The following is a 12,411-nucleotide window of genomic DNA, read 5'->3' as shown; positions in this document are numbered from 1 at the left end:
TCACTCACACCCAGAGCCCAACCAAGAGCTATGTCCAAAGATCCAAGCACAAACCCCTACTGGGAGACATTATCTAGAGACAGACATTGACAGAGTGAGGCAGCTGGATGAACTGGTAGCTAATGGCACCCTTGGGAAAGAGAAAACTGAAAAAGTGCTTGAAGAAGGTATAGGGAGAGTAAAGAAAAGGGAAAACAGGACTCTGTGGGAGAGAAATGGAGGCTTGGGGATGGAAAAAGAGAAGGAGAGGGAAAAGAGAAAAGAAGCCTCCTGGGAGAGAGACAGAGGAGGTGAGAAAAGGAGGGAAAGGGACAGAAAAAGAGAAAAGCTTTGCTGGGAAAAAGTTAGATGGTCAGAAAGAGGGCGGGAGAAGGAGAAAAAAGTTATTCCTACCTGTTATGAGTCACCTTATCCTCATCTGGCTGCCAGTGGACGGAACAACCCCTGCCCTGTCTTCAGCTGGCCGGAGCAGCAGTTTCCGAGAATGTCCTACAGGTCTACCTCATTGCCCAGACCTCTAAATGTTGCTGTGAGTACATTACACTACACTTAATTGTTCGTTTGGTGGTTTGGTTTAAAAATACATATACATAGAACAGAGATCATCTAATGTATGTGTTGGAGTTGAAGTTATTTCCTGAATTAATCAGATTTGATTTCCAACATGTGAGGTGTCCCTCAACACCTCCGTTGGCCATGTCTGCAAACCACCATCTGCTTTTATTAATATGCAATAATGTTCCAGCTGCTGTTTTTGATATGGTATTGAACAGGGTTGCTTTAGCCAAGAATTTATCACCATTTCAAGAGGTATAGTCCAGCAGGAAGTAATTAGCACTATGTCAGTTATGAATAACTACTTCCTGGAAAGCCTGCGTTCTTTAAACTGTGAACAGCTTATGTGAAAACTGCAGAGGATTTTTGCAGTTTGATTTTCAACACAGCGGATCAAAATGAGGACTGCAGATACACATCCCACATACTTTGAATTTTATTACATGATAGACAGTTATTACATCATGCACAGTAACTTTATTTTGCGCTATTGTGAAGATAATTGTCATGATCATTCTAAGAAATGATCAGTTTGTGTCATGTTTTCTCCTGCAGTAAGAGTAAATGCAGATTGCTGGAAATGAGAAGCCAAATGAATAAGATTACACAAGCCTCTGATGAATTCACTCAGTCTTTATTCAAGGCTTTGATATAGTGTATTGCATCACATTCGTCTTTGTTAGCTGAATATTACTCTTCTCAGACTTATTATGTAGATGTGACTCATTTATGTTTGCTGTTTTGCTTAATTGCATCTGACACATGACCCACTTGCCATACAAAACTAAATCTGAAAACATGATTATTCATTAGCGAGAATCTGAATTATTCTGTGCTGTATATGCACAGGAATGCATGCACATAACATACAGATAGCTCCATAAGTATTTGGACATTTGCTATCCATCTTTTGAATGTTTGTAGGGCAAAAAGATGTCGATGCATTTAAATGAAAAGTAAAATAGACCACAGCAATGCTTTGAGAATACCCTGGCCATTGAAAATGTGCATTTACCAAGAAAAGATTTGTTCAAACTGCAGCTCATGTTATGATTTTCAGTCTATGATTGAAAAGAATAGGTATAAGCATTTGAACAATTACACAAATTCTGTAGTTTTTGCCTCCATACTCCATCACAGGGGATTTAAAGTCACTGGGGATATGAAGAGCTTTATCAAAAGTATTGCATCAACAATCTAGGAGTTACAGTGCCCTATTTTCAGAGGCTTAAAAATAATTGGTCAGTTGAGAAGGTAGTTTCGAGGCCTATTTTCTTGTTGTTCTATGACACATTAAGCAGACAAAATATCTGGAATCAATTTCAAGTGTTGAACTTGTATTTTCCAGCTTTTTACTGAAATTCTCAAAATGAGGTCCAAAAAGTTGATGCAAGTGAAGGAGGCCATCATTAGACTGGGGAAAAAATAAAATAAAATAAACCTATCAGAAAGATAGCAAAAACATCAGGTGTAATCAAACAAACAGCATTTGGCAACACCAAAAGACCAGAGAAACCACAGAAAACAACTAAAGTGGATGAAAAAGTCCAGTCAAGAACATTTTAAACAGATAGGCATATCTGTTGTGGTATAAGCTAAACATGTAGTATACCTCCTTCTTTGCTATACTATGGGTTTTACTTGGATGTTTCTACTTTTTCTGGTCCCTAAAGTCTACATGAAGAGATGTCTTCATGAATGGAAGGTGCAAACCACTGGTTACACACAAGAGCAAGCAGGTCAGATTACACTTTGGCAGAAAAAACATCTGACAGGGCCTCAACAGTCCTAAAAAAAAAATAATTTGGAACAGATGAAACCAAGATGAAACTGCACTAAAATGATGAGAAGAAAAAAGAAGGGAAAAGAAGAGAAACAGCTTGTGATTCGAAGCATACACCATCATCTGCGATAGCATGGGCATGTAGGTCAGTGGAGCCAGGTCACTAGTGTTTATTGATGATGTGATTGCTGGTAGAGGTAGCAGGATGTATTCTGAAGTGTTGGGCTGTGCTCTGCTTAGATTTAGCCAAATGCCGTAAAACTGATCAGACAGACCTTCGCACTACAAATGGATAATAACCCAAAGCATACTGCAAAAGCAACCCAAAAGTATCTCAAGGTAAAGAATTGCGATATTCTTCAATGGCCAAGTCATTCAGCTGATCTCAGAACATCCTTTTCACTTACTGAAGACCGAATTGAATGCAGAGTGACCTACGAAAAAGCAGCAGCTAAAGATGGCTGCAGAAATTCTAGGTGGGAAATACAGTTGATGCACAAAAGCAAAATTACCAAAAGTGTGTAACTGTTCAAATACTAATGGACCCAACTGTATTCTTGCTCATGCTACTTTCAAATATAGACTCAAAATCACAGCGCGACCTACTAGATGAGCATTTTCAGTGGCCGGGAAGTTCTCAGAGTGCTGTGCTGTGTCTGTATTACTTTTTATTTAAATGCATTAGCATCTTCCTGCCCTCCAAACATTCAACAGAGGGCTAGCAATGGGAACTACTGGTCCCTTTGGAATATCATATTAAGAAATACATCTGCCTTACTTGCTGCTTTTTTACTAAAATAGAGAAAGACTGCTTGAATCTAAAACAAATTTCACTATCCTGCTTGTGTGCCAGTGTGAAGGTAGCTGATACATAAAATATTTAAACACTTTCCCTCCTTCTGTTTTTGTTGTGCTTTTGAGCCTCAGGCATAGTAATGCCATCCAGTAATATGGCCTCTCACAACCTGATGCACTGTTGTACTAATACCCTGCTGCTAAATGGGTGAACTTTGACCAACGTCCAACAGTAAGGAGGAAGATAAATGTTTGGGATGTCGCTTTCTGACTAGAACTTATTCACTGGATGTCAGCTCCCTAGCAACTGTTCAGCCGATGAGTGGGTGTATGTATTAAAAGGAATACATTTGGCAAAAAGAGAGAAAACTGCTGTATGGCAGCTTTTCACAGTTAGTGGCTTGCAAGTGTAGAGATGAGGTGGGCGCTTCTTTCAAGGTAGGAGAAAAAGAAGGAGAAGTGTCCTCTGCAGTCTGGAGGGCAAGGCTGAAATACATCTATTACAAAATATGTGATGAGCTGAGATAAACTGAGAACTTGTAATTGAGACATAGTGAAGTTATAAATTATCAGTCAGCAGCGGAATGCATCCTAACAATACAAGAGTATACCTGTGAAATACAGCAGTAATTAAACATGAAGCAAGTATGTGGGCTAATGTGTGTGTTTCGATAAAATCATCACCTAGTAAATGCAAGCATGGCGTCCTGTGAATGACCTTCATATTGGGATGAGAATAGCAGATTTACTGTTAAATGCTGTAGGAGCAGTGATTCTAAAAAGTGTCATGAAAATAATGCTGAAAAATATCCACAATGGTATCAGAAATAATTCTAAGAAGAAATCCTAACGATTACAAAGTTTTTAAAAAATACTAATTAATATTTTTTATGATAAAAGTTTTATCAAATGGTAATGTGAAATGCAAGATGGCTTCAAATCCAGGGGGCCTTCTGTGTGGAGTCTGCATATTCCCCCTGTGTCTGGGTACTCAGACATCCTCCTACAGTCCAAAGACATGCATGGAGTTGGGCTAACTGGTAATTCTAAATTGCCAATAGGTGTAAATGTAAGAGTGAATGCTTGTTTGCCTCTGTGTGTGAGCCCTGGCGGCATGTCCAGTGTGTACCTGTCTCTCACACTATGACAACTGGGATAAGCTCCAGACCCCCCATGACGATGAATTGGAAATCAGAAGAAAATGGATATTTAGCTGCCCAAGCTATGTACAAAATAAATGACAAATAGTGTTTGTCAAGTCAGTACTTTTTAATATGTCTGCTTTTTGTCTCCATTCTATCATCATTTAGCAAAAGCGAGTTAAAGGTTAATATTTTACCTTTTTCACTGAATGAAAGTAAATCCATGTGAGCTGATTATCATTCAGTGATGCCTTGCAGGAATGCCAATTCTATCCTCCTCCCCCCTCTCTAGGCTTGCCCTCTCCACACAGAGGGATGCTGGGATGGAAGGATGGACGTGGAGGTGGGGGGTGGGGGGATTACTGAGCGTTGTCTCATTCAGTAGCTGTATGAGTCATCCTGCTGTATCATTCGCACTGTTTGTAACACCCACGCAACTGCGTGAAGCCCGGCTTCCACACACTCACCAATACGCACTGCAATCTTGTAGTCCGTATGTTGAAGCTGTGCACCTGTGACATTTAATATACCTTGCTAAATCCTCACCAATGAGACTGACGTGAACCTGAAAACATACCAACCTACTACAGCACCAAAACAATGCGTGACTTTGTGGCCACTGTAAAGTTCATGAAGAAGACGGTGAAATTGGGAGTTTTTTATGGCCATGCATGTAACTTGTAACTGCATTAAAATAATTCAATGTAAATTCTTGTGAAATCCTTATTATTTACAATCTATATGCAAGCTATGACCAGTCTATTTATTTGCATTCATGTGTAGATATGACAGAGCAGCACTGAGTATGCTCAGTACTGAGTATAATATAGCTAGCCATCAGTTAGCTTATGTTATAAACACTAAACAGCGTTAGCAACCTGAAGCGACTAACTTCCACATAACAAAGTGTGGTCCTTTTTTTCTACAGATTGTTGCATATCGAAATAAAATACGAAGCGCTCAGCAGTGAGCTTCATGTTAGGCAGATTTTTGTGTTCCCTAAGGTAGCAATATCTTCATTCTTCAAAACAAGAGAGTGGTATCAAGAAAGAAATCTAAGAAGAGTACTTCATTCTTTTAGACTTAATTTGCAACATTTTTAGTTTTGTTTACCATTTTACTTTTTTGTACTTTCCTCCTAGCAACTACAGTCTGCAAGTCTGCCTCTCACCCTCGGGCACTTTCTCTCCCTTTCTGCAGCACACAGCATTTTTCTTTTGCACTGTTAATCTGTCATTTCTTGCTCTGCCTCTCTCCTCCTTTCACTTAATGTTCTCAGAACTGATACAGTGTGTGAGAGTGAGGAAATAATGGATATATTTGTTTGCCGAGACACAGCCACTCTGAGAGCTCGTTAAACACCAGATAAGAGGTATTCCACGGCGTGCAGTGGCAGCGGCGGCGCCAGATAAATCTGCTTGATAAATATATCTAATCATTTCACCCGCTTCTCTTCCTACCAGGAATCTGATGGCGAGACGCAGCATAACACAAGGTTGGCTACTTTCACTTTTACTTCCTCTCCTCCCAGCAGTTACACCTTCAGCCACACCTCTCCTCTCTCTCTCTCTCTTCCCTCTTCTCTCCATCACTCCCCTAACCCCTCCTCTTCCAGAACACCTCCTCCTGCTCCATTCAGTTCACAGCTCCCTCTCTCATTTTCTCTCTCTCCCCTCTCTCTCTCTCTCTCTGCCTACCAGCCCTGTCTCCAGTCAGAATTAGGGGAGTCTTTTTCTAAATGCATGCAGCTCTGAGGGGATGCACAGGCACATGAAAGTAGTGATTTTATCTGCTGAAAATGAGGCAAATGGCATATAAACGGTAAGGCAAGGAAGCGAAGAAGTGCATGCCTGGTTTCATTAGTGGCGCTGAGATAAGTGTGTGTAGTTGCTTTGCTGCACTTGTGAAAGTAATGATTGTTGTGAGGGCTCTTCTGTAGCTGTTGTGCCTCTCTGTTCATGTGTTGCATATTCTGAGCGCTTTGAGAAAGCGCTGGGTAGACTGCTCTGCATTCAACAGTACACTATGTTTGGAGAATGTGACTACATGTTGTGCAGCATACTGGAGTAAAATCTGAAGGTTTTTTTTACTGGAAGTCACTGCATGTAAGTTAGGTTGGTCATGATCGTTTGGTCAAGTTGAACTAAACTGGTGTAACTGGTGTTGTTGCTTAGGGGTTATTATTGTCGTCTGGATTTTAGTGGTATGAGAATAATGAGTTACCACGTTTTTTTTCATAGCCCTCAATTTACTCCCATAATATTTCACTGAGCAAGAAGATACCACAGAGAGGCTATTACAGCCCATCATGAGAAAGAAAGTTGCTCTCATTAAGCCAAACTCCTCACCTTGCATTTGATGAGTTGAGAAAAGACGTGATAGATGGGTGTGATCACTTTGAATTTCAGTGAGGAAATCCTAAAGCCTTTAGTGATGCATTGCCTTTAGGTGGCTCTATAATCAGCATGTCAGCATAACATGATCATAACATCTAGAAGTTAATTGCTTTCACCTCCGGTCTTAACCTCCTGCTAGTGAGGAACCATTGATTTTGGAGATGATCCCTACTTCCTGTTACATAATTAAAGCAAACAGAACCTTGGATAAAGTGCAGTCTAGAGGGAAACTTTGAGTCTTTGAAGTGAGTTTCAAACCTCCTGTACAGTGGAGAGAGCTTTAATTAATGTGGTGCAAAAACAAAGGAAGAGTGAACAATGTGCGCTAACCTTCTGCCACTTTAAGCTATATTAACTCGTAATTAGTTGGAAGATGGCACTTTGTATTTGCAAATGGTATGGCTGTGGAATGGTGCTGCACATTTATCCAATATTCCTTGTCAATATGCAATCTATGTCAATCACAGTGATGTAATTTACACACTTTTGCATATCCTAAATGTCTTTTTTGATTGTGTTTAATACTGAATGTGTACGCGCCATTTAACTTCAATATTTACTGTAAAATATTCTCAAAATGCAGTAACACAGTATGCTGGCAGACAAATAAATGAATAATTAACCAGGCAGCTAGGTATCTTTCTACTTGGAAAACCGAGGAAACAAGTCTGGTTTCCCCTTTTCCAAGCATCCTATAAAATATCATAACATGCTTCTTTCAATCCTTTTCACTGTATTTAACTAACTGTAGTTTTTGCACACAGATATCCTGTTGGTGCGTTGGGACCAAAATTATTTCATTGCATTTATTATTATTATTATTATTATTATTATTATTATTATTATTATTATTTTAAATTATTAATCATCTCAGTTGGATTTAGAAAAAAGATCATTCAATAGCTGATACTTTTTTTCAGAGCTCAGTTATCTTGGTTGCCAGGATGGTGTGTCAGGCATAAAATATCCTTGCTAATATACTTACCACTAATTTTCAAAGTCGTGCTTACTGTGACATAAATGTGCGAATTTGTGTCCAGGAAAAATGAACATTATTAGATTTTCTTTGCTATTTTACCATGTGATAGGCTGGTATGACCAGAGATGGGGAAATGTCCCTTGTCCATGCAAGCAAATTATGCTAATCATAATATATATGGCCAATATATAAGGTTTCAAATAATAATGTATGGATATGTGCAGGTAATCCCTGTTAATCAAAACCTCAGGCTTCAGACTGCTCCAAGAGCTCAGTTTCCAACTATTGATTTTCTACTCTTGGCTCTGAATACTGTGAAAAAGAAATCTTGAATATGGTCATCTCAGGCTGATGCTCTGACTGTGAAAAAACAGTCCCATACACGTGCTGTTGAAAATTTCCAATAGTGAGGGTCAGTCAGTAGAAAGTTAAATGGAGAGAATATAAAAATGATTGGTTCAAATATAGTATGAACTAATGGGCTCGGTGTAAGATAAATATGTTTTGGTTTTTAACTGCCAATCATGCAAAGCTACTCTAAATCTTGTGCAGTACAAGAATAAAAATATGCAATTGGAAATTAACATAATAGGTCCACTTTAAATGAGTCCAAAGATGAAAATTAATAAGTGCTGAAGTCTGTCCAAACAAACCATCAGCTCCACCAACCCCTGCAGCACAACGAGCTCTGCTCCTCCTCAGTTTTCTGAAATGATTCTTGTCATAGATAATAAGCCAAAGCTTACCACCAAAGGCTGTTTTGTACTTCACATGCAAGCTGAGTTAAATCAATGCCAATAAAATTGAGATCATTGTGCACCGACAAACCCTTTCAAAGTCACGGTCTCCATATGAAAGAGCGCACTAAGAGACTACTAGCCAAATAAAAGCCAGTTTTTATGAGATTTAAAGTAAATAATTGAAACCTTGTGAAAAGTCTTGTATTTTGCATGTTGTGTACGTGCATAGTAGATTGCAAGCACTGCTATTATCTGATTTTCAGATTTTTCATAAGCTCTTTACAAAGTGATTTGAAGACGAAATCTGAATTTTCCTACTTTCTGACTGTAATACAAATATCACTATCAAACTAAAATTGAAAGCTGAAAATAGTGAGCACATTGCATACTGTAAAAGAGACTGTGTGCCAGTTAAGTCAAAAAATAACTGCTTACTGACAGATGAAAAGGTTACAGCTTTATAACTTTTTTTCTCTCTTTTCTGGTCTCAAAATAACAAAATTCTTGTCCCCGTTCAATCTTTCAAAGAATTCAGTGAGTTTTCATTAATCCGAGGGTAACGGAAGTATCTTTGTGAACTTAAAATTGCAGTCAGCGCTTGCTGAGATTGAATAAAGCAAGGACAGGAAAGGGATTGAAAAGCAGCCAAAGAATAGAGGGCAACTGCTGCATTAGTCCAACTCCTACTTTAGTTTTCCACTAATGTTTCATCTTCCCTTTATCAGATGCATCAATCCGTGATCCACTTTTCCACCACCATCAGCTTCTTAACGACATCAATCGCCTGCTCTGCTTCACTTAGACTTTTAGGAATATGCCTGAAGAAGCTTTGTTTGTTCATCTCTCATCTCTTCCTAAGCACGTAGCTTCCAAAGGCAGATGCTATACAAAGTCTCCCTTCAGGTTAGCCTGGAGCAGTTTACCACCTCTCTGCTCTCTCATTCTTCTGTCTAATTATTTCCAAGACCATGAGCTCTGGGAATCATGCAGGAGCCGTTTGTTAGGGTCCACTACTGTAGCGTGTGGAGCTGGGCGATGTGGAATCTACTTTGGAGCGTTCTCAAGGGTTTGGCTCTGTCTTCAAGCGTGCACATGTACCCATATTCTTTGATTTAGACCGCTGTGCATCACATGTCTAACTCTTAAGATGCCTTCTCCCTTTGACGTCCCACCTCACCACCCTCATCGCTCCCTGGACATCTGGAGATATGTCTGTCTGCTGCTGGCGTTTATACAGCTCCATAAAAGCCAACAGGACAGGGTCAGCTGAGCAACATAAGCCTCTGGTGCACATACACATAGAGTAGACCTCAAGTCTCTCAAAAGCACAAAGTCCATGTACTGTATGTCAAAAGAGTGGGATGCGTGGCATTTTAATGTGACCGATAAAATACAGAAGATAAAGGTCTTCAACTCAGAGGTTTTAACTCAAGCTTACTGCCCCTACTTGCTTGTGTGTTCTCATTAATGCATTAGCTTCAGTCCTGATCTTTCTGGTTCAGTGTCGTGGTTCTGACGCTCTTGCTGTATAAACAATAATTTGTTGACACGCTCTTGGCAGTGTGTTGAGCTTAATAATAGAAGCGGCTTTTTCCTCTTAAAAGAGGCTTTTTGTCAAACAAATATACAGCTCTGTTTCTAGCTACATGTTGAACAAACTGCGCACCTATTGCACCCATTACACCTCAGTAAATATTTCATTGCACCCTGGAGGGCTGTGCACATGCTGCTGTATGTTCGGCCCACATGCGCATAATCACTCTGAGCCCCGGTGGCCTCCTGTGGTTTAATGCATGGTGGATTTCCAGATGTCCAATCTGGACGTGATGATAAAAAAGAAAAGGCTTTAAGGTGAAAAGAACAGGATTCTTTTTTCAAAGACAAAATGTGGCCATTGTAGAGCTTTGTGGTCTGCAGCGCTGAGCTGTCCTACAGTACGACGTTACGCTGTACTCTACAGAAGGGAATGTAGGGCTTTAGTCAGAGATTAGAGTTAAACCTATAAAGTCAGTTATCACTGGATTTATATCAGTAAGTTTGGTAAATCTGATGTCTGTGGAAAAAGAAATTAATAGTTTCCTCTATTAACTATAATATTAGGGATTTATATAGTTATAAATGTCAACAAAAAACCTATATATGGGCTCTTAAAGTGGTTATAATTAATATTGCATTAACAATGTATGACATGACTCATATGTCAATGAACCTGCAGAGAATTGTGCACTTCCTCTGTGCAGTTTTACTATGTGCTTAAGTTTATCGTTTCCATTTTATGGCTTGTTTGTAGTTACAGCAGACAGTTTTTTAAATGCATTAAGATGAGATAAAATAACACATAAGAGGAGTGTTTAAAAGCTACAGTACACGGCAAAATATTACCATCAGCTGTCAGTTGGTAGAAACCAAAAACAGCAAAAAAGAGAGAGCATCACATTTAAATTCGGTAGGTGTAAATGTATGCTAACGTCGCTAACACAGCAGCTTTAAATGCAATAATATGTCAGTGTGTTGAATGAATATTGAAGTCACGCTGTATTTTGTATGAACCCACATACGGGGAAAACACAAACAAGAGCAGAAGCTTAACCGAAGCAAACATTAACAGAAACTGTAGCAGCACAGCGAGGCTTCACTTAGGCACAGTGATGTCTTCAGTTAAAAGCTGCTAGTGTGCTAACATTCCCACGGTGCCAAAATGCAGATGTTTTTCAGAAATAATGTTTACCTTGTTTACAACTTGGTGCATTAGCATTCTGTTGTATATTTTAGTAAGTAACTGCAGGAAGCTCAACATTAGTGAAGAGGAAGATGGCTGCACTTGCTGACATGACATATTTTCACATATACAGTATGACTGTTGCTAAGTTGCTTAAAGTCCTATGTTAAGTTAAAATGAAATATTCCGAGGAATGCTAGAAATAGAATACACAAGGAGTTATAAAGTTTGACGGGTAGGAAGGAGCTTCTGTGATGTTCTTTGGTGGGTTTTTGCTAGCACAAGATGGAAAGGGTTTGAAGGTCTGACCAATACTGATCGTGCATCGAGTACAAAACTTGGACGGCATTGGGCTTGTGATTCACGCTACCACATATCTACATATTCTCCAAATACCCTATTCTTCTCCATCTAGATAAGCTTTGTCACTCTTAGAATATTTTTACGAGGTCTGTTTGCCTATAATTTGGTAAAAGACGCTTCACTCAGTCCTTGGGGCTTCTGCAGACACAGAATCATTACAGACTTGCAAGAAACTCAACTCTTAATTACCTTTGAGATATGAGGCCTAGTGGCAGGAGGCCTGCTTAAGACAGAAATATCTCTTGCAAGCGAGTTTGTGAAAGAGTAGTAGTAATGATAATAGTGGTATTTGTAAAACATTTTTTATTTGTTACTTAACGCCTTAAAGCCTAAAAGAACTTGACTTTCTGTTGCACTAAAATACACAGTAAAGGGCTTCAATGTATTAATTACAGCTCACCTGAGGAGAACAATGATGTTCATAATTTTGTGGGATTTGCTCTAATCCTGGTTGAGATGTTATAGTCTTCATTTAACTATTACATTTGACTAATTAACTACTACAGTTTAAACATTTACAAAAAACAGAAAAACCAAAAACTATTAATTCCCAAGTAGTAAAGAAAACACGAATATTACAGTATATATTAGAGCTTTAAAATGCTTCTTATTATACTTCTTGTCCTCTGCCAGGCTGGGAGCACAGGTATGTCACGACTGGGTTGTCATGGCAACCTCAGCAAAGACTGAACTCCTCTTTCACATAATTTTAACAATGGAGATCAATTGAATCGGTCTATATGCGAAACACACAAACATAGCATATGGATTGTATTAATCTTCTTCTTATTATACTACTCTCTTTCTCGCTATCTCCCCCCCTCTCTCCTCCTGACTCTTGTTGCTTGCTTTAAGGGTTATGAAGGGGTGAAGAGCACAATGAGCTATTGGCCTACAGCAATGTGTAGTTGTAGAGCTTTGTATTGTATATTTATTGCA

General features: G+C 39.1%; 1 protein-coding gene across 4 annotated transcripts in view; it reads left to right on the top strand.

Annotated features, from left to right (window-relative positions):
- Nucleotides 1-315: 315 nt before the first annotated feature.
- The window catches only part of begain (brain-enriched guanylate kinase-associated), a 56,017-nt gene continuing 43,921 nt past the window's right edge, over nt 316-12,411 (top strand). For 2 of the 4 annotated variants that reach the window (XM_026152005.1, XM_026152006.1), the window contains exons 1-2: nt 316-529; nt 5,739-5,770. In XM_026152005.1, the coding sequence (XP_026007790.1) occupies nt 485-529; nt 5,739-5,770 (77 nt within the window). In that variant the 5' untranslated portion in view covers nt 316-484. Of the gene's footprint in view, nt 530-5,738; nt 5,771-5,979; nt 6,097-12,411 lie in introns of those variants that run through there. The other 2 variants (XM_026152007.1, XM_026152009.1) reach the window with 1 other exon arrangement.

The sequence above is a fragment of the Astatotilapia calliptera genome, chromosome 19 (genome assembly GCF_900246225.1).
Source record: "Astatotilapia calliptera chromosome 19, fAstCal1.2, whole genome shotgun sequence".
In the NCBI taxonomy this organism is placed as follows: Eukaryota; Metazoa; Chordata; class Actinopteri; order Cichliformes; family Cichlidae; genus Astatotilapia; species Astatotilapia calliptera.
This window is presented reverse-complemented; position numbering and strand designations above follow the sequence as displayed.